A 27,640-nucleotide genomic window follows, 5' to 3' on the forward strand; every position below is an offset into this window, starting at 1 on the left:
AAGAATGCCAAGGTTAGATCAGCACGTGCTGTTCATTCCATATCATGGTGTATCTTTTACAGTGTGTAAAAAATCTTGGTTATATACAATTCCTCTGGTGTTCTGCTCATATGTAGAGAGAGTTTGTCAGGAATACAGCAAATATACAAGCAGTTTGTGTTAGTTTAAAGAACACTGAGGGAAGTGAGTTTTAGCATTACTAACCTTTTAAATCCTTACTGAAGAGCTCTGTTGTACGAGAAGTGAGGTCCAGGCATATGAGGGAAATCAGCCTGGGATGTGTTTGTCTAATGTGACATTGTCTCTTTAAGGTGTTATCTGGAACAGTGGTTGTTGTATGTTAGATTCCAGTAACTTGGAGTTTAATAATACTAAGAACTAAAATGTGTAATGTCAATGTCAATGTGCAAAGGAGACAAGGTTTGCATTTAGAAAAAATATTGGTATAACATTCAGAGCAGCTGTCCGTTTGTGTTTTCATTCTGATTGAAATTAAACTTCATTTAATTACCAAGGAGACTTTGGCTTGCTGTTGTCTGATTAATTTGTGAAAATTTAGGGCAATAGATATTCTTCCTTACCCCACATACTTAAAAAGTGCCGCAGAGCTTTGCTTGGTAATCAGATAGGCTTGTGCTCACCTGTGGGCATGTAGGAGCTTTTATGCTGCAGTGGGAAGGTATCTTTTCTCAAGCTCCTGAAAAATATAGTGGAAAAAAAACAAACCCAAAACACATTATTAAAGCAAGAATCGAGTTATGTGGAATACAAAAGTCTGAATTTCAAGGCTGCTGTTCAGAGTAATGCTGGCATGCCAGCTGCCCACGTAGCTGTTACCTCTATGCACACAGTGTCTTTTGTTTCTTAGCCTGTATGATCTCATGCAGGATGCAGGATGGTTGCAAGCTACAACTATTGTGAAATTCTTAGAATCGGGAAAATCCTATTCATGTCCAAGGTGCTTAAAGTCTGGAGACAACATAGTAGTTGAGGAAAGCTTTGATTACCATATTCTTAATTTTTGCATCACTCAAAGACTCATTGTTTTGTGTAAGAGGGTCTAGTAAGTTATGTGAATTCCAAAGCAGTTCATAATAAACCTCATGTTTTCTATTTCTGAGGTGTTTACAGTGCAGCTGACCCTTGGGGACCAGCACTGGGAAGCTGAAGGAACTAGTATTAAAAAAGCGCAACATGCGGCAGCTGCCAAAGCTTTGGAAGGGACAAAATTCCCTAAGCCTACAGCTCGTCCATCTCGGAGTGAAGGCAAGAATCCAGGTATGTGCCACAACAAACTGATTTGAAAGAAAGTGCACAGAATAAACCTTTCTGGTTTTGATATATGTGTATATATATATATATATATATATAGGACTTGCATAAGGATGATTAAACCCAGCAATTCTGCGTATTTAACAGTGGCAGTCATCAAGTTTTCCTGATTTAATCTTTGATAGTTGTAGGCAACATGATAAAAATCATCATATTAACAAATTAAAGTCATAGGGGTTTTCCATCAAGTCATTCAGGCTTGAAGAACCCACTGCTTAGCTTACTGTTTTGTATTGTAACACTTGGTGAAACCCTGGAAAAGATGTTTATCCTCATCTTAAAAAACCCTAAACCCTAAGTACAAACAAACCAACCAGCCACACATGACAGATTTGGTCACAGCAAGGAATAATCTTTCGCACAGGCAGAAGAATGTGTTTAGTGATTCTGATATGATCATTTAAGAGTAAACCCAATACAAACCAACCAACCCAGCAAAACCCCAACCTCTTAAATTTGTGTTGAGGGATTGGATCAGATTGGAATTTGCTTCATTTATACCTCTTTAAAGAGGCATAGATGTTGATTTGTATAAGGGCATTTAAATTGTAGTTTACTGTGTTGAGGGAACTTCTTAGTTTACTGAGATTGCTTTCAAGATATATTTAAAATGTAAAATTTAGTATGAACTAGCTTCACATCTCAGCTGTACATGAGATCGTTTTGGATTTACTCATAGTGACTTGAATTCAAAGCTGTTGGGGTAGTATTAGCATGTTCAGCAAAGGTTCAAACCTTTAATCTAGGTTAAAGGTTTGTGTTGTGTTCTGATATTACCTGAATTCTTTCTTTAGAAACACTTTATACAGTCAACAGTGAAAATATTAGAAGTTAGCAATTACTAATTTTGTCTGTGAATCTGTTCCATAATTTCATTTTTGTTTGGCAACTGCCCTACAACAGAGCACTGTTATACTTGAGGACACACGGATTTTTGATCCAGTGAGGCCTGTGATAGAAAAAAATTACCATTTACATGACTGTTCTTTCTCAAATGAGAATAGCCAGGGAGTCAATTCTTCATCCACATGATATCTGCATTGAGAGAAATGTTTCTAGCCCTCGGTGGCAATATACCTTCCATTTGAATAGGCCAGTTGCAATTTAAAAGTGAAGAGTCATAAACCCCCTTCTTAGGTCATAAAGTACAAAGAGAAACATTTCATCATTCTCAGTAAACAACAGACACAGAAGGTATGTAGCGTGTCTGTCAATTTAAACATATTTGGGGGGAAGGAAGTTTCTGTTCTGCAGACCATGTTGTTAGATACCCTCTAAAACCAAATTAATTGGTAGCTTCACAACTTTAAAGCAAAACAAATGAAAAAGCCTCCAGCAAATTCACTTTTCTGTATCAGTATTTATCACAACTAATACCAGTCTGCTAATTTAATATGCATCAAATAGACTTTTTTCTTTGTGTTCATTAGCATTTCTATTCAGAATTCATTAAGATACTCCATGTGGCAAAACTTGAGCTTATTTTTCCCTGCTTTGAGACAGCATAAGAGTTTAGATAGTTTCAGTTCCTGTGACAGCTGTATCAACTCTATATTCCTTTTTATTTAGACAGCGTAACCCCCACAGTGGAGTTAAATGCACTTTGCATGAAACTGGGAAAGAAACCTATGTACAAACCCATTGATCCTTACACAGGGATGAGATCCACTTACAACTATACTATGAGAGGTGGTACTTATCCTCCACGGTATGTATTGCTTAAGTTTTTGGGTCTGCAGTCTCATTTCCACTCATCATCTGAGTGCTTCGATGCTATCTTCTCAAAATTAGCTAAAAATAGAATGGCCCTTAAGGGGATATTCAGCTTGAAACACAGCCATCTTATGAGGCCAAAGGTTTTGATAAGTACACCCTATTAATATCTGTAATTTGTCTTATTTAAGTTGTTTTTTTTTCTTTGGGAGTAGGGCAAGAGGAGGAAAAAGAGAACTGAACCAAAGAGCAAAGCTTTTTTGACAGCATTCGGATATAGCCAGCTTCATGAAATAGCTAAATATTAGCTAAATATTTATTGTGTTTCCTTTCTGTGGAAAAGCAAAAGTGAAGGAATCAGTTTTATGCTATTTCTAAAGCTATTTAAAAGAAAGCTTCTGTTTAAAGAATTTTATATGGGCATAGGAATTGAGAATTCCAAACTCACTGGCCTGCCAAACCTATAAAAGCGTGGTTACATTGTCTTTCTCTGTTCTAGTTGGTTAAACAATTATAAAACAAGAAATGTTGATATTCTGTTTCAGAAATCTCTCCCTAAAGTTTTTTTTTATAGATTTTAAATCAGAATCTGGCTTTTTAATACTTGGGCTTCAGTGCTGAGTCATGGTTACTGATATCTGAGAGATTCATCCACATATAACTTATGTTTCTGTTTACTTTGTAGGCCAAACTCTGTGCTTATTTAAATCCCTCTCTTTGCAGGTACTTTTACCCATTTCCTGTTGGGCCCTTACTTTATCAAGTTGAGCTTTCAATTGGAGGGCAGCAGTTTCACGGGAAAGGAAGAACAAGACAAGCTGCTAAACATGACGCAGCTGCTAAAGCACTGAAAGTTCTGCAGAATGAGCCCTTGCCTGAGAAACCAGAGGTGGGAATTAATCTTAGTGTTGTAAGCATAAACTTCTCAGATAAACTGAGATACTGTTGTAGGGGTTTTTTCCTTAATAAGAAGAAAAGGACAGTTGTGAAATTTAGTTCTGCTTAGTAATGTTGACCTACTTGTGACAATAGAAACAGTTTGATTTAAAAACATAAATTTTGATGAAACTAAGGTTTTTCTAAATGAATTTATGTTAATTATTTTGCTGTTATTTTTTTCTACAGTAATGCTATAGACCTCTGTCAGATATGTTAGTGCTCTGTCAGAGCACTGGAAGCATAGATAGGAACTAATTTCTTATCAGGTGCAGATCACATACAACCTTCTGAAAAAGTATGTAAATGGGGTGCTTGTGTTCTAGTATGGGCAACCTAGAAATCGCGCATAGGTTTGCTTCCTGGGCAAAATTCCTGTGTGATTTTTTGAAAGAACCATGGAAATTCTAGAAGAGAGGGAATTTCATGGAAGTAATAACCTTGTTCACACATTTTAATATGAATATAAGAAACAAATTTTTGTCCCTCAGTATATTTATAGCTGTCCAGCACTTTCCTTCTGAGACCCTGCCACTAGGGGTTTTTCATGCTTTTTTGTTAGGTTGCTTTAGGCAGGTCTCATTGTGCACACACAAGTTACAGCTTCTTGGGCTGGCTGACTGTGTGCACCCCCTCCCTAGGTGTTGGCTGATTGCTACAAAGAGTGTATTTAGTCTTTCCTTTATGGGCTCATTATACCTGAATTATGAGGGCTTGATGTTAGAACTAAGAGCAAGAGCAAGAGACCCATTGATGTACTCCATGCTGGCATCTAGATCGTGTTGAGGAGGTGGGGGACATACAGTGCAAACCTAGAAGCAAGAGAGACTAGGACACTGCCAGAGAGGTGAGGAGGAAGTGGAGGTCAGACTGGTAACTTACAATCATGAGAACTTGCATAGATACAGAGTCTTGGCTGTGTGCTGAGAAAGAAGGAACATGAAGAATTAGGCAAGAAGGTAATAAAGGATCTCAGACTGGGAACAAAAAATACCTGGGAACTACTAGGAATGGTGGAGCAAGAGGATTTAGGAAATGTGTTGTAAAGCCAAGGGACACTGAGTTTAAAACTTCAAAGTGTATTTGTGGGAGGAAGTATTGCTCAGATAATTAAGCCAAAACACTGCATCTTATGGTTCAGGGGAGAGGCCTAGGAGGCATTGATGGTATTGCTTTGGGTAACAGAAAGCTCTCCTTGAGAAATGTAGATTATTGAATGATGGAGGATGCCAAGAGATTACAAATGCTACTGGGAGAAGAGAGTGATGCAGGGAGTAAAAGCTGAAAGAGTGGAGATGAGTTCTGCACTGATATCCAGAACTGGTAATAGGCAGAGTGTGGTCAAAGACAAGCTGGAAGGCTTCATGCAGAAGAGGTCAAACCTGAGGGTGACCCCCAAATTCTTGAGTATTGTCATTCTGTGCCAGTGATGCACAACATCATCTTTTTTGCACTCACCCTTGTAAAAGATACCATACCATCATCAGCCATTTTTTCATCTCGAGTAGCAAAGTTCCACATACTGGACCTAAGGAGTCCAACTGTGAGGAACATAATAGGATCACATGTGATCCTTTTGTTCACTTTTTTAGAAATGCTTCTGTACAAGTGACTTTCTGAATAGTGGTAGAGTTGTGTTTAAAGTTGAGTAATGTGAGGTCTTCAGAACAAACACTGCGATTGTCTTTGTGACCACGTATCCTTTTCTGTAAGATGTCTCCTTCAGTGTCAGGGGTGTAAAGCAGGAGGAAAAGGAAGAAAACCTATAGAGTCTCTCCTTTTTGTAAGGACATCATAAGGGAAATACTATTGTGAATGATGCAGGAGATTTGAAGAAGAGAGAATTACTTTATGAAGAAATCAGTTGCCAGCTCACTGGGAACTGAATGCTGTCTTGACCCTGCTATTTTGCTGAGCAATTCACTTACACTTTCATGAGAAACATGCATTTGTCATTTTACTTTTCTATTTGTTTGACTTGTCTACAAAAAGAACAGTAAGAACTGTAGCTATGCTTAAGGAGAGCAGTCCTTTGAACAGAGAGTACAGTCTGTACTGGGATAAATCAGGTCTTAAATGGCTTTCAAATATTGTAGTTTTAGAAATAACTGGGGGAATTGCTGATTTTGTAGCAGCATTTTGCACTAGAGAGGAGGATTCTACTACAGAGCGAGCACTGTTCATTCTTGCATTCAGTGAGGCAAGGTCCTTGAAGGATACAGGAGATGCTATTATAAGGGGTATCTACAGGGGAGGCAAAGTAGGATTTCAGAAGCAGACACAATCCTTGATGCTTCCTACCTGTCATTTGATATTTTCAATAATTTTCCTTTTAAATCTACTTATTTTTGTGTATCCCATTTGTGTGTGTGAACAGAATATGCTTAAGCTTGAACTCTTGTATTTAGGGCAGTATTTTGTGCTTTTTATTTATTTTATTATTTTACAAATTTTTGTATTTACAAGATTTAACTCTTGGATTTTTAAAATAGAATATTCAGTGCTTAATAATGGTTGGACTCAATGATCTTAAAGGTCTTTTCCAACCTAAATGATTTTATGATTCTAAGAAGAAATCATTGAATAAAATTAGACTCTATGGTAATGTGACCTTTTCCCACACCTTCTGAGACTGCAAATCTAGAAGCAAGTGGCAGGAAAAAAATTAGTAATGTTAGCTCTCAACTGGACAAAGCTCTATCTGAACAACCCAATTGAATTTAAAAGTTTGCTCTGCTTTGAGTGGGAGGTTGTAAGAGACCTCCAACAGACCTTTCCAACCTCAATTAGTCTGACTGGAGTTAAGACACACTGACAAAGTTGCAGAACACGGTTACTTTGTGTAATCAAAGACAGAGATGATAAATCATCGATTTTGACACTTAGAAAACATAGAAAGCTATGCTTTCTAGTACAATTCTTAGACAGAAATTCTAACTTTTGCCTGAAAATACTAAAACTAGAATTGCTTCTATGTGTTTTGCCAACCTATTTGGTAAATTTCAGCTGCTCTTTATACCTGTAACATGGAAGAAAGCAGCCACACTGACTGCTGTGTTGACATCAGTGTCGTTCTAATCAGAAACTCCAGTGGCTTTCATAATTTGCTTACAAGCAGTCTTTGAGGAAGTGCATGTTGAAGGTGTTCCTAGAAGGGCAAATTCCTCTTGAAGGAGTATATTACTTCTGCAGTTTGCTTGGGAGTTTTTCAATCTATCACTTTGTTTCCTTTGGGACTTTTTTTTTTTTTCACTTGTTAGAGATGGACTTGAACAATTTGATTAGAGCTGAGAGTGGTAAAAGCTTGTATTTGTGGTCTCGTTCCAATTTAGGCCTTGGTGAGTTTAGTGTATGCATACATGCAAACTACTTTGAAAGCAGACTTTATAGGTCATCTGCCTAGAGGTGTGCAGGGAAAGAGAAAGAGGGAGAGCATGTGTATATAGTTAGTTTTGATTTATAAAATAAACTGATCTGGAACTCAAGTAGAGACCTCCAAAGTAGAAGGGTCTACCAAAATAATTGGTAAAATAGCTAAGATCTCTTAAGTGTTATTTTGCGATTGATTTACTTCTTTTAGGTAGAGGTATTGAAGAAAAGTACCAGTGTTTTACACCGTGTGAACAGAACTAATATGTCAAGAACGCATACTGTGATACAGTAAAGCATCCCGTACTATTTATTTGTATTCTTTTGAAAAGATATTAAATGGGAAAAACCTAATCCCATAAAAGAAGTCCTCATCAGCTTTGCAAGGAAGAAACATGGCACTTGAAAAAATAGTATGTATCTGAAATTAGGAGGGGAAAAATACTTGTACTTAAAGTGATTGTGCTAATGTTTTGACAGTAAGGGTAGTGAGAGATTATTCCTAGAGGTGACAGTGGTAAACTTGCTGTAACACCTAGACCATAATAAGACGTTAGTAGTTCAAATATTTTTTTCTAGGTATATGATGCTATTCCTTTTGAACTTACCAACTGCATTTAAAATAGGCTTTAGAATATGATGCTCAAGACTTTTGACTCCTGTGTTCAGTCTTGGTTTTTATGTGCATTGTGCCTTCTGCTGAGGTATAGTATGGTTCCTCCAGTGTAGGTGTTGCCTCCTCGTTTCTCATGCAGTCACAGTGCACCTACCTTGCTCCCATGGGAGTGGTGCCATCGTGTGGTCTCAGTATTCAGGGACCCGAAGATCGCCCTAAGTACACCTCCACAGAGAGTTTGGAGACTGGATGTAGTAGTGGGATTAGAAGTATTAGATGTTATCTTTGTAAAAGGATGTTGGGCTATATGTGCTCTTCCGAAACGGTTGCATCTCGAACCTGAAATACAAGGTCAACCCATAAGTACGGTGTAGAACCTGATGGGACAGTGGGAGGAGTGAAAACCACAGATTGATTTTATTAATACTTCTGTCTGAGATGGGAAGAGGCTGCTTTAAGTGTTGGAAAAAAAAAATTCCTTCATGTTTTAATCTAATTTGTCTGTAACAGACATTGGGGATGCTTGCTACCATCAAAACTAGTTTCAGTCAATGAGAGCTCTCTAGCCTATTTCTGCTGCTCCAATAAAATATTTAAATCATTTTTATTACCTGGTTGCATAACTAGTGTTGTGGCGTGATATAATTGGTGAAATTGTTGCTGTTCATCTTTATCATAATCTTTCCAATATCACTGCTTAGACACAGTCTGAAAATTCCTCTGTTGCTGTTACCACACCTCTTAGTTCATGTCCCAACATCAGTGAAAACATTTTTGGAATCACAATCAGAATTTTACCTGGAGATATGTAGAAGTGCCTGTAGGTAAGCTTCAGCTGGCAAGGCTGGCCTCCTAGCAAGTGTAAGTTTCAGAGATGTACACCATTTGATTTAAGGCAAGTTCCTGATAGTATGTTCTTTAAATGAGCAAAAAGTCTGTAGATGAAGCACTTGCAAGGGAACATGTTAAAGACAGAACTGTGCCAGGATCTAATTAGCCATCCTTCATTCACGTTGGTCCCATTCTCAGAATTCTTTTTTTTTTTCCTGCCCTTTCTCTTATCTGATACTGTCTTAGTGCTTTTGGTACAAATGTCCAATCAGTATATGAAAATTGCATTTCATAAAGGTACTTCCATCTGGAAATCAGTTCATTTAACACATCAGTTTGTTTTACTTAGAAATAGATTTTTATATTGGCCCATATGCCATTTGTTCTTTCCTGTAACGAGCACATGAAAATATGAAGGTTTGCTAGCTTTTACACATACACCTTGAATGAGCTTCCTAAGTTTCAGTTCCATAGTGTGTGTGCTGCATTTCTACACATTCACGTAAAATGGCAGTAAAGGTTAGACTACTTAAAATTTTGGAGAGCTCAGTAAACTGGTTGGATGGATAAAATTCAATTTAATAGGATCTTTATTTTAAATAGAGTATGCTTCTTTTAGGTTAACGGAAAAGAACCAGATGATGAAAATCTCAATAAATCTGAAATAAGCCAAGTTTTTGAGATTGCACTTAAAAGGAACTTGCCTGTGAATTTTGAGGTATGTTTACTTTACAAGCTCTAGATTTGTTTTTGTTAGAATATTAAGGGTACACATTAAGTTGAGTATCTTCTAGATAATCCAAACAACTGACTTTTAACATGTCTTGTTAGTTGTGAATACACTTTTACCTTTGACAGTCACACTGATTGTCTTGGGGTTTATATGGTAAAGTGAAGTAAAAAGAAAAACTCACCTGTTCACAAATTCATGCCCTAAAGCCATTCCATGAGTGAACAGCTTACGCTGTGGTTGTCTGTGCAATCTTTTTTCCAAGCTTTTTGAAAAATCAATATTCCAGTGAAGAAACAAAACAGCACTCCACATTAATGGTTATAACATTGAAGTGCAGAGTCAAGGCAAACAAGGATAGCTCACTCAAAAAGACATTTATGGAAGTATTTGCTTAATTAAGCACTGATATGGACTACACACAAGGTGCAGAATCTCACAAATAGGTTTCTTTTCTTGCCATGAGGTGACCTCATGTGCATCTTTCCTTTCCCTTTGGCCTGGCTGCTTGCTGCCTCTTTGCCCCTCCCTGATCATGGTAGTTATCTTAAATCAATAGCTTCCATAGGAGCATCTCTCTTTCACTAAAGTATTAATTTATCATGCTGCTTTCCTGAGCTGGCAGAGTAATATTTAAGTCAACTATCTGAATTATTATAGTAAGAAAATGCAATTGTGTGTAACTAAATTGCTTCTAAAACCATTCTATGAAATTTTACATGAAGCTTTCAATTATTGCAGATTAGCTTGAGCATCACTGGTAAAAACATACTGTCACACAAAGCCAGTTGTGGGTGGAAGTTCTTAATCGATTTTTACTTTTTGACTTTATAATTATTTTGAAGTAGGATGTGTTGTTATGAATGGAGTTAAAAGACTAAATCTGTAGTAGGCATCTATCTCTTAGATGTCTCCAGAGTTGCTGGTTTCTAAACTAAAATGCTAGATCCTATAGAATTGCATCCTCTGCAATGTTCCATTACCACAAGATGGTGTATTTAATGAGGTGATGTTAACTCTGTGAAAGTACGTGCTGATGAGATAGAAGTCACATCTTAATACTGAAGGAGTAAATCAGTAAATTAAATGAGATGGGTTAATGACTTACATGTAAATACTGTTTACTGCTTGCTGCATCTGATCTTTTTAAAGTATCTGTTTATTTGGGTGGGATTAGGTTATTAGAGTGCGTGTGATTTACATGTTTACTTTATGGATTGTATGAGAATCTAAAATGTCATTATCTGTAGTTCTTGAGAGAAGTTTGCTATAAACAATGTGCCCTACCATTTTTAATAAGTGTTTATCACGCTTTCACTCAGTTTTTCCCTCTGAAACAGGTGACCAAGGAAAGTGGTCCTCCCCATATGAAGAGCTTTGTAACCAAGGTGTCAGTTGGAGAGTTCATGGGTGAAGGTGAAGGAAAGAGCAAGAAGATTTCAAAGAAAAATGCTGCAATAGCGGTCCTAGAAGAACTGAAGAAATTGCCACCTCTTCCTACAGTTGAGAAAATGAAGCCACGAATCAAAAAGAAAACAAAATCAATAGTGAAGGTAAGAGACAAACAGGTTGGAAATCTGCCTGTTATAAATAATCAGCAGTTGAGAGGAGTTTCTGAGTTAATTATAAACACTCTTCAACTGCTCAGCGTTAATCAGCAGTCTGGTACTACAAATGAAATGATATTTTGCTCCCACTCTAAATAGGGTTATGACACCACCTTTACAACAGTTACCAGTAAATTCAGAATGGAAGACAAACCTTATAAAACAATGAGTGGCACATAAAAATCAAGCTCTGACTTTCAAGCCTTAGACATTAACAGTTTTGGGTTTTGCACCCTATTGCTTGTGCAAATTCTCCTGCAAGCCTGTCCTTTCCCATATAGCAGGATTCAAACTTGTAAAACTGTTACCAGTGGTAGGTTAAATGTGGTCAGCTGTAACAGCAGAGCCAAATAAATTGAGTGTTTCTCTTTGGCTGTGACAGTGTTTCATTAAGCAACTGTTATTGCAGAGTTTTTATATTCTAGAGTTTAATGAATTTAGTGGCATGCTGCATTTTGTCTATTAAACCAAATATTCACAATTTTTTGGCTTATTTCCTAAACATTGTTCTACATAGCTGCAAACAAGTCCAGAATATGGTCAAGGAATGAATCCCATTAGCAGGCTTGCCCAGATACAGCAGGCCAAGAAAGAGAAGGAACCAGAGTACATGCTCATCACAGAACGTGGTCTTCCAAGGCGCAGGGAGTTTGTGATGCAGGTTTGTATGTTGATTTGAAAAATCTAGTTGCATGGCTGTGATGTCTTGTTTTTTTTTGCTTATAGAAATCAGGTTGTCACAATGATATACAAAGTTAACAGAATTATGGCCAAATTCCTGAAATTTATTAAGAAAATATCTAGTGGGCTACATTTGAGGAGGATAAAGGTTCAATAAAGATGATCTGAGTCATGTCTTTTAAAAAATGGCATAGGGCACCAGAAGTCTATGTTGTAACTGCCTAATGTTTTAATTAACAGGGGTATTAATATTCTGTGAAGAGATACTGAGCGCTTATATTTTTTAATATAGTATTTATTAACATGAACCTAGGTATCCCTCATTTCCTCCTTCTCCTGAGTTTTTGTTTTTGCTTTAGAGTGCATACTTTCTGCACATAGTACTGCAAATCCCAATAGCATAGCAGTGGTTTTAATACTGAGTATCTACTATGCTCTAATAATTAAGTGCATTTTCTGGACCTCTCGCCTATTCCAGCCAAGACAGTTTCTTTCTTTCCATTACGTTAGTAAATCTTCTAAACCTCTAACTTCAGCTTGGAAAATCTGTATCTGCTGTGTTACCAGTTTCGAGCCTTTAAGCTATTGCCAAGGTGATATGATGAAATATAACAGTTTGTGTGACCCCTGTTTGGGGTTTTGTGCTTGGAGGCCAATGATCATTGACAGTAAATGACAACTTGCTTAGAAAAAATGATCACTTGAACTGTTTTGTGACTCATGGAGTGCTTGAGACACAGACCGCTAATAAGTGAATCCTTACACTACTGTTTAAGAATCTATTTGTTTCTTCTTCCTCTTTGCCTAGGTGAAAGTTGGGGTACACACAGCTGAAGGAATGGGCACAAACAAAAAAGTTGCTAAACGCAATGCAGCTGAAAACATGTTGGAACTTTTAGGTTTCAAAATCCCTCAACCTCAGCCTCCAAAGCCAGCATTAAAGACAGAAGAGAAGGTAAGAGTCTTTAAGAATCAACTGCTGTTTAATACTACAGCAAAAGCTGAATTGAAACAACAGCAAGGCAGCAACAGTGTTGTAAATTCATGTCTCCTCCTCTAGCCAAGAAGCAATTGTATTGAGGTGACTGTTCTTTAGAGTAGTGTGTTTTGGATACATTAAGGATTTGATTTTGCAAGTAAATCAAGGCTAAATTAATGTATTTCTTCTTTATAGAATGGCTCATAATCTGTGATAATTGATATATTGGCCTGAGAAATCTGCAGACATGTAGGTTATAGGACTTTTTGGTAGCAATAGGTTTTATATAGGCTCAGCAGAAATTGCAGTCGAAACCAGTTTGTTACAGGTCTCTTCCTTTGGTGGGCCCCTAAAGGGGGAAGAGCCTTATGTGAATCTGTTGATTCAGCAGATCTTACCAGGGAGTTAAAATAGCAACTCTGGGTTTAGTTATATCCTTTTCATGTATATGCTCATTTGTGTCCAGTATGTTGTCCTCAGCAACTCCAGTAACTCGTGTGAGTTTAACTGGTTTTATTATGGTATCTAGTTCTCAGTATCCGTTCTTAATACCACTTCACTGTTCTGTAGATAGTTTTTGTCAGTCAGTGAGAATCACTGAACTTGTCTCTTCTTAGCTGTGTAATAATTGAGGCTTTTTAGTAGATTTTTCAGTAAAATTCTGACTACTCAGATCATCTACATCTTAAAAACTTTAAAACCTGGGGCAGAGGGATAAAGTTTTAGAGGCATATTGTGTGTTTAGCTTTTTTCTTTTTATTTTAAAGACACCAGTGAAGAAACCAGGTGATGGAAGAAAAGTAACCTTCTTTGAGCCAGGCTCTGAAGAGACTTCAACTAGTAAGTAACCTAACTGAAAGAAGCACAGCCCTGTTGGGGGGTGGGGGTGTGTGTGTAAGATATGGTTCTCAGTCCCTTCAGTAGTGTCACGCAGCAATAAGCAGAGGTGTACAAGAATTAATGTTCAGGACTGAGCTTGGTTCTGATCCAGGGACCAGTCTCGTTCAACCAACGCAGGAGTTAAGTGGGGGAAATTTCTGTGTAGGGAAAAAGGTAAGGGGAGGAGGTGAGATCAGCTTCTGGTTCAGAGAAGTGTTTGGCAGAAGCTGGAGTTGAATTATTTATTCAATAAGCAAACTCTGTCTTGATGCTGAATCTCTGACCCACCAAAGGCAAATCAAGCTCACTAAGTCTGTTAGTGTTTCAAAAGTAATCAGAAACACATTGTTTTTTTCAGAAGTGGCTTTTGATGCTTTATCTTTGCCCTTGTGTGCCTGCAGAAGGCCTCGCAGAACTGTCTAGCATATGGTTAGTGTGTACCTCTCTTGTCTCAGGTAATAAAGAAGATGAGTTTAGGATGCCTTATCTCAGCCATCAGCAGCTTCCTGCTGGAATTCTTCCCATGGTCCCTGAGGTCGCACAAGCTGTAGGAGCCAATCAAGGACACCACACCAAAGAGTTCAACAGGGCAGCCCCAAATCCTGCCAAGGCCACAGTAACAGCCATGATTGCTAGAGAGCTGTTGTATGGTGGCACTTCTCCTACTGCTGAGACCATACTAAAGAACAACAACTCATCAGGCCACGTACCCCACGGACCACTTACTCGGCCCTCTGAGCAGCTGGACTATCTTTCTAATGTTCAAGGAATCCAGGTAAGTGCTTGGCTTTGCAAGATTTCTTCCAAAGCTACCCAAATTGGTCCAACCTGTTGCTTGTTCTAAAGCTTTTTAGTTCTGCTGGTGGCTGACATATTCTGAAGGCTGCCTGTTAAGCTGAAATTCATATAAATGATTTATTTATGAAATGTACTGAATTTTACAGCTTTTTTATGTAGTTTTCAAATGTGCATTTCCTCAGCCTTAATTCAGTGCTATTCTGAAGTCTTGGAAGAATAAAACCAAAACTAGTATTTTGTGATTGTCATGATGTAGGAACAACATAGTATGAACTTGAACGTGGCTGATCTGAAATCAGGTTTGTTTTGAACAATCCTTCTTACATTAACATTTGCTGTAAGCAGTACATTTTCTTCTGTTTGGTCCCTTTAATCAGAATTGCATATAAGTTCCTATATTGATATGTTAAAGGAGCTCAGTGGATTAAAAAGTGTGGGAAGGAAACCTTTAAATGGCTCTAATAAGAAAAAAGGTGCCAGTAACAATTATTATTAAGTAGCCACTTCTAATCAGGCTTGCAGAGCTCTCATGATTACTAAAAAAACATTGCAGGTGAAGACAAACTTCAAAGTTTAGGCTGGCAGAATGATTAGAAGTACGGTTCAGCTTCATATATGGGTAATAATCTGTAGCAGTTGTGATATATTTTCTGTACATGGTTAACTTAAAAGAGCTAAATCCTTCTCTTTTCTTCAGGTTGAATATAAAGACTTTCCAAAAAATAACAAGAATGAGTTTGTATCTCTTATAAACTGTTCCTCTCAGCCACCACTGATCAGCCATGGGATTGGAAAGGATGTAGAGTCTTGCCACGATATGGTATGATGAATATTGCTGAAATGCTTTTTCTTTGCCCTTCAGTGTGAACTGAGGGATGCAGCAGATAGACTAAGGTTTCATATTACTGCTGCACAGCAGTGAATTAAACGCTGTACAATTCCCTGGCTAATTTTTGTCTAATATTTCACAGGTTGCTGAAACAACTGATTAACAGTATCTGAATTGAATCTCTGATTAACAGTATCTGAATTGAATCTAAATAACCTTTGAAATGCTTAACACATGCTCACAATTTTTATCTACTAAAATTGCATTTTATCTTGATATTATTTGCATGAGCACATGTTAAAGAAAACGTATGGAAAGGAATCTTTAAGATACAAGAGCTTATCAGATTTTCTGTGACAGAATGGGCTGATATTTCACTGGGCACTGTAACACCCGGGTTCACATTACCAGACTTTCTGAAAGAATCCAAAATGGAAGAAATGCAGTTCCCCATTAGATAGCAGGAGATGCTCTACATCTGTTAAGCCTCCTTTGTAACGGTAGCAGGTTCTTTTATTTCCATACCCAGGGGTGCCCTGACTACTGACTGTGGACTAAACAGTTTCCAATATGTAAATGCATAGGAGAACCTGGGTTTGCTGACTTTATACTAAAACCATTTGCAGCCATTTTCTAATAGCTATAATTTGGTACAGATTTCTTTGATCTTTGTCACTTAATGTTGACATTTTCCCACCCATCTCTACATCAGACTGTAAAGAGCTCCTGAAAGTGTGAGAACTGCCTTTGTTCAGACACTCAGCATTTTGCTAATGCCCATGCCATAATGCATCAGGCGTATTCTGAAAAGGGAAACCTGAAAATGATCAGAAAAAAGGTGACAAAACTTTTCAGTTCTCAGAGGAGGTGACTTACTTTTGCAGTAGGCACATCACATTGACTCTGTTTCAAAGTCCCATGTGCCCTATCAGTTTTGTAGTTTTGATTCTCGTGTAACTTCTTCTGCAAAGAACTTTTTGATTCTGTGTATTTTAATGTCCTTTATCTTAAGCTCTGTACAGTTTTTGAGCCATTACTAAGTTAGCATCTTTTTCCTTGATATTAATAGTACTTAATTTATGATGTTAATAGTAATTATGTATAAGTAATAGTAATTAATTTTCCCCATTGCTAAAACAAACACAAAGGAATGCCCTAGCCGCAGCACCATTTGATTGTTTAATGTAGCCAGATGAAACTACACCATTGCATTTTTGTCCAGCGTAATTACGCATCTTAGGAAATACATTACTAAAATCAGTGTATTTACTTTAAGTGAGCCCTGGTCCTTTCACTGTGTTAACAGAAGGGGCTCAGGTTGCATTACTGAGTGCTCTCTCTTTTCTTTAGGCTGCACTGAATATTTTAAAATTGCTGTCTGAGTTGGACCAACAAACCACAGAGATGCCAAGAACGGGAAATGGACCAATGTCTGTGTGAGTGTGACCCATTGACTTTCCCTTGCATTAACAGAAGCCTCTAACCCCGTGATGTTCTAGAAACAAATAAAATGTGAGGGTTCTTTTTTCCTTTGACAGAAAAGTTAAAATGCCAAAGCCTGTTACCTTCTTCAGAAGGATCAGAGGGTAGGTTTTGTGATCAAGCTTGTTGTTTTTTACCTGTCAAATGCAAATTACTAAGCAGGAGCAAGTGGTTAAAATGTGATGGCTGTGACAGAGCAATTCTGACTGTGATGCCTCTGCTTCAACTATTCATTTACATGTATTTGTAAACAGTGCGACTCCTCAATGTGTTTAAGTGATACAGCTGCTCTTTCTAGAAATCTGTACACAACATATAAACAATCTATAGTAGGTTTCACAGCTTGTTTTCAGCAGACACGTGGAGGGGTTGCAAATTACTCCCTTTGACCATGGGGAAAGAAAAAGCTTAACCTCCCATTTAGATAACAAACTTTCAAATTAAGTGGAATTAACAAAGTGCTGATTGATTACAAATGGAGGGAAGTTACCTGGAAACAAATTGTGAGATGCCTCTCAAATTCTTTGTATATGATTTAGAAGCACCTTATTCATGGCAATAGTGTTTTATCTCCTAAGTAACAGGTGTTTTCTCATTTCTAGATGTGTGAAACAAGAAATGGAAAGTGATCCTCTTCTCAAACCGGCTAACTCAAACACTTTGGGACAAACACTGGACAGCACTGCCTAAAAATGGCTTTTGACTGGACCCAAACCTGAAAGCACCAGAGAAAATCAAATGCTTCCTATTAATGTAACCTGTTTTAGAGTGCTACAGTCCTCACAACCTACTGTAGTGTCTAAATCATAACCGTTGCTTTTTCTTCAAACAGTGATAAATTTTTAGTTTCATTATGTTGTTTTGATTGAAATGACACTATAAATTTTTCATTTAAAAGTTTCTTAATTGTATCTAGAACAATAGCACAGTTTAGAAACTTTGTCTTCTGAGACTGACATGTTATCTGTGAACTAACTTGGGAAGATCATATCCATGTATGTGGTTATTTTGTTTTTATTGAAATAGCGAAGTTTCACTGGAAACAAATTGTGTGCCCACCATTTTAAAAAGTCCAGGATTTTCGCATTTAGCTTAATTATTCAACGGTTGAATGAATTAAAACACATTAGGAATTTTAAACTTTGATCATTTTTGGTTAATTTCTAGTTTTCTTGAGTGGGGGGGGGGTCGGGGAACCTGAATGCAACGTGACTTTAAATGATCTCTGATCTGTGTTTTAAGGATTGTGTGTATAGATGGCGCACAGCTCACTGCATTACAGGATATGATCTCAGTGTAGTGCATATAAAACCGCAGATTGATTTTCCTTGAGTGCTTTATACTGTTTAATTACATCTCCATGTAGGGCTGAAAAAAATTACCTATGTTTATATATAAACTGTGTTGCTTTTGATGTTGTGTTATTGCGCACCGAACTGTGCGCAATAAAGTTTTTGCATATGGTCCAGGTAAAGCACGATAGCCTTGCAAGTTAAGTACTGCTTCAGTTCATTGTTTACGCTGGAATTTTTTCTCCCCATGGAATGTAAGTAAAACGTAGTGTTTGTCACCAATAAATGGTAATACTAAATTTTTTTTTTGGTTAATTTATTCTTGTATGCCACTACAGGGGCTGCTTTTTTATAGGATTTGTAATGCTTGTGATATAGTACGGGCAGTATTGTAAAGCTATGGAGTAACTGTATAATGGGTATCAATTACATATAAATAACTACTATTTAGTAATGTGGAGGATGTGAAAACCTGGCAAGGTCAAGGAAATTCAAAAGTAACGTGGGTACGTTTTGTTACTTGTGCCACAGTGTGTTAGTGCAACTGTATTAATGGAAGCTTAAACTAAAGTTACGATTATGACAAGAAACCTGGCACAACAGGTTGGTATGATTTCAAAGTTTAAGTCTCTACTTTTAAGTTTCCTTGTTTGCTTGTAATTTGAGTCACAACCTTGCCTTGCACCTAGTAATTTTTGGAGGGTAGTACTTTCAAAACAGAACTTTCCCTCTAGCAACAGAAACCGGCACCATAGACTTGACACATGACAGCGTATCATTTGGATGTGAACTAGGTTCCCTGTGTGCTTAACTGGTAACATACAGCAGCACCTGTAAACACCTGTCTGCAGTGGGTGTGGTACTGCCTGTCACAGAAGGCAGTTACTGCACATGCTGTGTCTCAATGCTGAATGTCTCTGCTATTTTATTTGCATTATTGAAAGCAGTTGGGCCACATTAACTGCATACCAAATTTTATTGAATCAGGTTGGTTTTGATCATTATAAGCAGAAAAAGACTCAACATTGTAAAGGTTTTGGGTTCTTTGGTTTTGTTTCATTTTGGTTTTTTCCTTTTTTACATTTGTAGAACTAAAATGCTGTACATTTAAAAATTAAAAGAAACTTGCTAGGCTGAGGCTTTGTATTGCAAATTCTTACAACTTACCAAACTATTTACCAAAATAATTTATACTGGAAAACAGGTACCACATGGATAGCAATGTAAATGGTCTCCTTACCTTTACCTGCTGCTACTTAAGTTTCCTCTCTGAATGGAACTTGAGCCTATTCTTCTGACTGTTTTGCAGCACTCATTTCTTGAGAATGCTGTTTCATATGATCCTGAATTAAGGTACTTTGCTCTGTAGATCCCTCTGTTTCAATACTCTTACATGCATCTGTCATCTTAGAGGTGCTTCATCAGAGAATATTCTTTTGTCATAGGCCTTGTAACCACAGCTGCATTATGGAAGACTTAAGGTCACTGTGTGGATTCTAGGTAAGCCGAAGGGAGTTCTAGATAAAATGTGTTATTTCTACAGCATCACAGCCACTTTCTTTTTCTGTTGTCTGCTTTGTGCTTGATGCAGCAAAGGCTAGGAAGATTATGGTACAATATGTAATCCCCTGAAGGCTTTATATGACACTTTACTTCAACAGATACCAAAATGTTCTACAAAGAATACAAATACGAGAAACCTGAGGTGAAGGTGCAGTTCTCTGACTGCAGCAGTCCAGCCAGCTAGCAGCGATTCCTGAGGAGGCAGGTCACTGAGGGATGGAAGATGTGATGTGGCAGAATGAGACACTGAATTTCACTGCATTTCAGTCTTGTTCATAGAATCACAGAATGGTTTGGGCTGGATAGGACCTTAAGATCATCTAGTTCCAGCCCCCTTGCCATGTGCAGGGATGCCTCACACTAGACCACGTCACTCAAGGCTCTGTCCAGCCTGGCCTTAAACACTGCCAGGGATTGAGCATTTACCACTTATTTGGGCAACCCATTCCAGTGCCTCACCACTCTCACAGTTAAAGAACTTCCTTATATATAACTTGAAAGGTTCATTTGGACCTTTCTTAATGCCTGCCCATCCTACTTCCCTATGTGGAGAATACAGGCTTAAAGGAAGTAGCTGAGGAGTTTGGAAACCAGATTCTGGAAATAATGACATCCATTTTCCAGCAGCAGCTTGTAAGTAAGATCAGCAGAGACCTGACAGTGTAAGTAATACGGTTTCCTCCACCAAAGAAAATGTCCTGTCTGCCTGTACTCCTTCAAATGTCTAGACTTTGACAGACTCCAGTCTTCATGTTAATCTTCTGGTACTGGAAAGAAAGCACTTATGACTGTTCTCTCAGATTTCAAAGCCTTAAGGCAACCTCTAAATTCTGTCAGGTTTTGCACTGCTTTCCTTCAAGCCTTTTCTTATTTGTCCAATTACACAGCTGCATGTAATTGTCAGAAGAGTAATGCCATGCCACTGTTCTTTGAAGAGGTGCAGGCAAATATCGGGCTGTAATGCCCTGTATAAGAACCTGAAGAGTGGCTTTGTAGATGGTGCTGCAAATGAAGTCTGTTCCAGTGCTCTGTTACTGAGTTTGAAGACTCCTGCTCAAGTCTCCTATCTGAAGTAATATGCTGCACTCTGAAGCTGGTGTACCAGAAGGAAGGTAGTCCATGTTCATCCAGGGATTTTGGAATATCATCTTTCTTGAACGGGTCAGTTTGCTGTCCTTGAGGCAAACAACTGCATCACATGAAAGTTAAAGGGGAATAATGAAAATTGGTCCAGGAATTTTTTTTAAAGCAGAGTATTTTATTCATTAGTGGAAGTCCTGACTCCCCAGAGGAAGAAACATGACTCTTCATGATCCATCATTCTTGGTTTCAGGATGGAGATCTTGCAGAAAAGAAGGATTTCTCCAAAATTTATTTTGGGGAATGCTGACCTTAGGATAGCTAAAACATGCCTCAAGAATGTGAATTAGCCTGGATTCACTGTGATACCCGTTTGTTCCATAATATATTAAAACACATTCCTGTAAGGTTTTGTTTAGGATATAGACAGCTGGTATTTCCTTAGGATAAGTCCTACTTGAATGGATTCAACTAGGGAGTCTGGAACCAGCAGAGGAGTTATTTGTGTTGTCAGTTCTCTGGCCAAATTTTAGTAACACAAAATGTAGCTGTACATGGAGTTCTGCTGCAATTACTGCATTACTGAAGGATGAAACAAAAATTTCTGTTCTAACCCACTGATCAAAGTTAAAAATTGTTTTATTCTGTCATAATGTATGAAGACAAATGGTGGAGATTCCAAAAGTGCTTAACTGCAGAAGTGAGAGGGTGTATAAACCACTTCACTGATCATCTTTTGTGAGGCAACCACATAATTGTTTGCTCTTTTATTTTGAAGGTCTGCAGACAGAAACCAACAGAGTTAAGTGTGAGTTGATATGATACCTTCCTTAAGGGCTTCTATATTTATGTGATTTTATTTAGACTGCTTGTTTAAGTTCAGACAAAGGAATGCTGCTTCAGAGGTGGTTACAAATCTGAAAGTACTCAAGTTCATCTCTGTGGCTGTGACATCCCGTATTGTTTCCCTTTAACTGCCAAATGGATATGTACACTTACTTAAAAATCAGGAACTTCTGAGCAAGAACTGAACACCCCATGGAAAGAGGCTGGGGAAAAATAAGTTGTTGGAGCCAATTAAAATCCCTAGGGTATTCATTTAACCTCTGGATTAGAACTGAGTAAAAGCATACAGATGGTCAATAATACCTAACCAAGAGTGTATTCTATTCTTCAATATAATTCTTTTGTTATACCACTGGCAGTATCCTAATGCAAAAAAAAAAAAAATTTGATTAGCAATGAAAAAATTACAGTGCTTTTAACCTTCAGTCTTTCTCCGACTTCCAATCTCACAGTGGTTTTGGCATCCCTCTAATAGGGGATGTTGTAGATTTTAAGTGTCCCATGTTAATGATGCAGAAAATATTCTTCACAGGGCATGCTCTCAATGCTTTCATCCTCTGCTACCATTCTTTCATTTATCTTTATTATTTCCAATCAAAAGATAGTCTTTAATGTTTAAATGCCTCTTTTTTTCCCCTGTCCCCCTCAAAAGGGAGATTAGTGCTCCCAAAGAAGGCAATCCCAACCCTGTGTTAAGGGACAAAACCTCTGATGTGTTTTACGTCAAAGCCCAAATGCAAAATCTGTTTGGGGACAGGAGACACTAATTCCTTGTCCCTATTTTATTTTGGGTGCAGTCTCCCAAACTGCTGTTCTCCCATTTTAAAGCCACTACCAGGCACATCACAGCAGGCATATGTATTGTCTGGTTGCTAAGCATTGCTTTCATAGTTGTTTTCACACAGCACTTTGGTTTTAACATTTAGCTCTTGCCTAGAAAAAACAACTGGGAAGGGAAAGCATCACTGGAAAATATAAATCCATCAGTAGTTTGCCATAAATAAAATTCAGTGTAACTGTCCTACAAACTGCCACTGCATTCGCATAAGTTTGTGAATTCCCTTTAAAGCTTGTTAAGTAGGTAGAGAAGAAGCTTATTAAAATGTTGAGCCACCAAGTTATTTTAATTAATAAAGCGGATAAAAACTTGAAGAAAATGTGCTACTTCAAACTCACAAAGGCTAATTGCATTTAAATAATTGTCTCTTTAAGCATTCTAGCAATAACTCTGTTGTGCTTTCTCTTGTACTGTACTGACTTCAAAGCTAAGTGGTGTTTTCAGTGAGTGTTTTAACTTCTTGTATTTCCATCTGCTAAAGCACTGATGTAGAAATTACAGCTGATTTTTGTTTAAAAGAGAAAAAAGGTTATTTAAGAGCTTTTTCTGTCTAACCCCTCCCCATTCTGCTGGTCCATTATTGTATGCAGACAGGGAAGATGTACCTAGATTAAAGTGATACTTGAACTGGGTCAAATGCAGATGTCTTGTCATTCATCAGTCAGCTAGATATGACTATTGGTTTTAGTGGCCTTCTGCCACATGCTGAATGTGGTGTTTGTGTTTAGTCTGGACATTAAACAAAGCTAGTCCCCCTTCAAAAAAGCACATGACCAGTGTTCAAACCGTTATATTGTGTGTAGGCTTGCACATATTGCATCTCCTCACACTTAAGCCCACAGTCCTCTGGTCCACCCAGTAAGGGAATGGACCAAAAGTGTTTCCAAATTCCTTGTAAATGCTGGCATTACTTCCCAGTTTCTTGTCTATCAGTATTTTTTGTTGGCCCTTTCTTTTGAAAAACTGTTTTAGCCTTTAGCTGTGTGGCATGTTCCCTCCTCCATTTCTACTAGTGTTTTTACTTTATGGAGGGTTTCTCCCCCTCCTCTCCATGAACTCCTACTGTTCCTAGAAGACTAACATCTGTTAAAGCAGGCTTTAAGATGATCTGATTTGTGATGGGCAGATTCCTGCACCTGTGAGGTGTATGAAGCATCTTTCCTCTCCCTAGAGAGAAACACGTTTCAACAGAATGTTCTATGAGGTGTTCTTCCAAACTCAGGAAACAGAGCAAGCTGTACCTGCCATCATGGCTGTGTGAAGTTCTGTGCTCCTCACCCAAGTACCCTGGAGTGTTATCCTCAGTGCAAAAAAAGGTTGAAAGACAGCTCCAAGTACTGCTCTGTGAACAGGACAGCTTCTTAGATGTGTTCTCTTCATCTTGAGCTGCTTACCTTGACACACTCTGATCCCAAGAAGCCACTAGCAAGGCATGTGGTGCCTTTCTGATCATAGCTAGTAACACACTGTTCAGATGAACTAAACTGCTGTTTACCTCTGGAACCAAAGTGTTTCCATCTGTTTTAAACTGAAAAGTCTTGTGTTTTGAGTTCTTGCATGTGTTCTTTCAACATGCTGCAGTTGAAACTTGTCCCATGTAAATGAACTAAAACCACTTGGTTATTTTTGCAAGATAAAGAAGGATATAAACATTTCTAAAGTAACTTTTAAGTAGTACCCTATTAGTCTACCATTTCTTTTGTCTTTTGCACCATCTCTTTCTGACAGAGCAGTGTCTTTTATCAATGCCTATGTAAAATTCATTTGCTAATAATCACAGAGTAATCTGTAAACCACCAAAGCTCTTCTCCCTCCAAAAATGTTTTCTGTAGAGTCTAGCCAATAATTTTGCAAGATCTTACTGGTGTCACGCAGCATCAGAAAATTCTGTATCCTTAGTACCCAGCTGTTAACAAGGCAGTTGCTTGTCCAACAGGCATTTATTGTTTCCACATTTAAATAGTTTATCTGAGCTTAGAAATACCGTTAGAACATTTTGAATAAGGCTAAACCTGAGCAGATGCATAAAAATGAGCAAAGGACCTGGTCCTGCAAGGTATAGTGCTCTGCACTGACCCTGACTCAGTGCAGTGTCCTAGGGAAGACTTGTGTTCATGAAAAAATGAATGTTGAGATCTCTTCATAAGAGTGCATTGTATCTCTTGTGATCCACAGCTACTGACCTCTAAACCTGCTGCTTCAAACTGGCCCGAAGTTTCTGCTACAGTCATGCTGCAGCTGTGATCCATTTCTCTCATTTCTGGATGGCAACCCTTGACAGTCTGGAGGAAGAAAGAAAAAAAAACAACATAATTTCTGTGCAAATAAGCCTATTAAACTGATAAATCTGAATACATCTCCCTGTTGGGTCTCTTGCTGAAACTCAGCTCGGTCATTCACAGCCTTCATTTGTTTCCAGTTGCAGCTGCAGGCTAGAAAAATTCTGGCTCCACAACCAACTATGGCAGTTTCTTTCTTACTGTCCTTTAATCCATTCTGTAAATTTTGTATTTGGAATTTTTCATATTCCAGAGGACCAGTGTGTGTGATTTGGCACATGCTCACACTTTTTTTTTTAATGCCCTGTCAGTGCACTATTTTATTTTAATTACCATAATACTCTACAGTGAAGCTGCTGACCCAACAATTCAGAGAGAACTTTTCATGGCTTCTTGATGCATAGCTTTCTTTTTTGTTGTTATTATATTACAAAACTTTATGCTAGAGAATTACAATCTGTATTAGAATTTTCCTGAATATTGGAGACATCAGGTACTGGGATTTCAGTTCAGGTTATTATGTTGGGAAGTCAGAGGTTGCATCCCAATTAAAATTTGGATTTCTGCAATATTCAGTTCTGATAGAAAAGAAAAACCCTGAACGTAATAATGTAGCAGTTGGATGCTGGCATGTGAAATATTTAATCATCCCATAAGATTAACAAGGTCTTGTTTAGCAATTCAGAAACATTTCTTCTTTCATCAGGTTTCCCCTTCATAGAGAAAAGAATGATTCTGTTCTAGCACTGAGTGTTGGCATTTGGACGAAGCTGAAAACGTGTCCCTGTGAAGGCTGGCATATACTACAACAGCATTCTTCAGAAGTTGTGATACTTTTAAAAACATGTACGTGACTGAATTGCCTTTCTGCCTTTTTCCTTGGCTTTAGCCACGCATGTAAGGTTAGGAAAACCTCCTACAGGACACACACAGGGACACAAGACAGGAGAGGCCCAGCCCCAATTGCTGGTGCCTGCAGCTGGTGGGAATAACCACACTGTGCAAGAAAATCGCATAGCTATCCTGCAGCAAAAAGTCCTGCTAATCGGCTGTGAAGGGAAGCTTGCATGGCCTGGCTGCCCTGGCCAGCAATGACACACAGAAGAGGTCCCTCTGAAGTAACAAGGAGAACTGGGACTTGTGTATGTCCTGACTTTGCTGCCTCTTGAGGAAATTCCTGTCTTCAATAAGTCTTGCTACAACGAGCCCTGACTGAACTGAAGAACTCAGCTAGCTAAAGAGATTTTCAACATTTTCTGACAAGGAGAATAAAACCCACTGAAGTCAAGTAAATTTGATACTAAGCTCTGCTGCAGCTGTTTAACATCCCAGACCTTCCCATTTCTCCTTCCTTGCCAAACAAGGCAAGGCAAATCACATTCACAGTTCCTCTTGAACATGTGACATGGGTTTGCAGCATAACAAGATTAGTTTTCCCTGTAATCCTCTTAAAATGTCTTTCATGATTGTCTTTTCATCTTTTGGTGTTCTGGAACTTGGATTAATGGGATTGAGATTTATTCCACAGGTCCTGTTTGATAAACTGCTTTCAAGAATTAGTTGCCTACAAACATGTTTAATTTGGTAAAAGCATTTTAATGGGTAGCTGAATTATGCAGTGTTACACCAAACATACTCTAAGGCCTATATATGTACTTGCAGTATTTATGTCTGTAGACACTGTTAGGGAGGTGAATTAAACAAGATAGGCTTACTCATTTCAGAGTGTCTAAAATACCTCACGTGGCTTCTCTTGGCAGATTTGCAGAGCCTCAGCTGCATGCTTGCAAACTAGCCAACAAACTGACCATGTGCCTTTTCTTGCTCTTACCATGTTTCAAGCACCATCCTTGACCTATCCCTTCCATTGGTCCCACAGGATGTATTCACCTTGCAATCAGCTTGATCTGGTCCCCTTGTCACTGAATCCTTGTTTAGTTAGTAGAAGCTTGATACCAAAGGAACAGCTGGTTTGCTGGAGCACTGAGGTGACAAATCCCACATCCCATTTCATGCAACACTGAGTGAGCGAGTGAGCAACTGAATTGCTACGCCTGGTGCCTTGGCATAACCAGTATGTATTTTACAAACAGAAAAAAACTAAAGCATGGAGCAATTACATGATGTTGACCAGAGCTGCTTACTGCATAACTCAGGGTTGTTGCAACTCCTGTGTTTAGCCCAAAAGACCACCCTGCTGATGTAAAACTAGTATATGGCTTTATGCCTTCCCCTGCCTGTCCTCCTGCCTCTTACAACTGACTCCATTTCAACCCCATCTCTTTAGTTAAGTCTTATTCTAGTGACAAGACCTCCTACCTTCCGCAGGAGGTGCGGGAGGGGGGCCCATGGCTGGAGAATATTTCTGAATCACAGTGGCACCCTCTACTATGCAGCGACCTCTGGTGAAGGATAAACACTGTGCTTGGCTGACCTTCACGCCCCATTTCCAAGGTGAATTTACAGCTGTAAAACCGCAGCACGCAGCAGTGCTTGGGTTACAAGCCAGGCTGTTCTCATTCAAGATACATCCTTTGCTGTCTGTTCCATTCTTCGCATTACTCTGTAGCAACCTATTTAACACAACCTAAATTGCCTGTCTATGGCCACTAAAAGCAAGATAACTGCTGCTGTGCTGTGTTCCCCAGACTGCAGTGGGCATCCCCTAAGTGACATGAACCTGAGTGGAACCACTCACACATCAGCAGGAGCCTGAGCTGAGAGAGGAGCAGTGGTGTAAACTGGCAGTCCTTCAGTTACCTGTTTGGGAGCTCCTGCTCTGGAATAAGGTTGGATCACAGGCCTGATGTTGCCACTGCACTTTAGACAAGTCACTAAACATCTCTGAAGCTGGATTTTTTATTTTCTAAGAGAAAAATAAAAATAAAATTAACTTCCAAAGCTATACTCGCTCATCCCAGCAAAGCACATTACATGTACTGATGCCACAAGCCCGGGTG

The 27,640-nt window shown here is 38.4% G+C and overlaps 1 protein-coding gene across 9 annotated transcripts in view; it reads left to right on the forward strand.

Annotated features, from left to right (window-relative positions):
• The window catches only part of STAU1 (staufen double-stranded RNA binding protein 1), a 31,980-nt gene extending 12,769 nt beyond the window's left edge, over positions 1–19,211 (forward strand). For 2 of the 9 annotated variants that reach the window (XM_061441777.1, XM_061441776.1), the window contains 13 exons: positions 1,122–1,278; positions 2,902–3,040; positions 3,769–3,934; positions 9,417–9,515; positions 10,850–11,080; positions 11,652–11,795; positions 12,624–12,770; positions 13,562–13,634; positions 14,129–14,448; positions 15,169–15,291; positions 16,651–16,736; positions 16,839–16,886; positions 17,385–19,211. In XM_061441777.1, coding sequence (XP_061297761.1) covers positions 1,122–1,278; positions 2,902–3,040; positions 3,769–3,934; positions 9,417–9,515; positions 10,850–11,080; positions 11,652–11,795; positions 12,624–12,770; positions 13,562–13,634; positions 14,129–14,448; positions 15,169–15,291; positions 16,651–16,736; positions 16,839–16,886; positions 17,385–17,472 — 1,821 coding nt within the window. In that variant the 3' untranslated portion in view covers positions 17,473–19,211. The remainder of the gene's footprint in view (positions 1–1,121; positions 1,279–2,901; positions 3,041–3,768; positions 3,935–9,416; positions 9,516–10,849; positions 11,081–11,651; positions 11,796–12,623; positions 12,771–13,561; positions 13,635–14,128; positions 14,449–15,168; positions 15,292–16,650; positions 16,737–16,838; positions 16,887–17,384) is intronic. The other 7 variants (XM_061441778.1, XM_061441781.1, XM_061441782.1 and 4 more) reach the window with 7 other exon arrangements.
• Positions 19,212–27,640: the final 8,429 nt, after the last annotated feature.

Source organism: Pezoporus flaviventris, unplaced genomic scaffold (assembly GCF_033815535.1).
Source record: "Pezoporus flaviventris isolate CSIRO_AGI_PZ_B2104156 unplaced genomic scaffold, CSIRO_AGI_Pfla_v1 ptg000213l, whole genome shotgun sequence".
Taxonomy (NCBI): domain Eukaryota; kingdom Metazoa; phylum Chordata; class Aves; order Psittaciformes; family Psittacidae; genus Pezoporus; species Pezoporus flaviventris.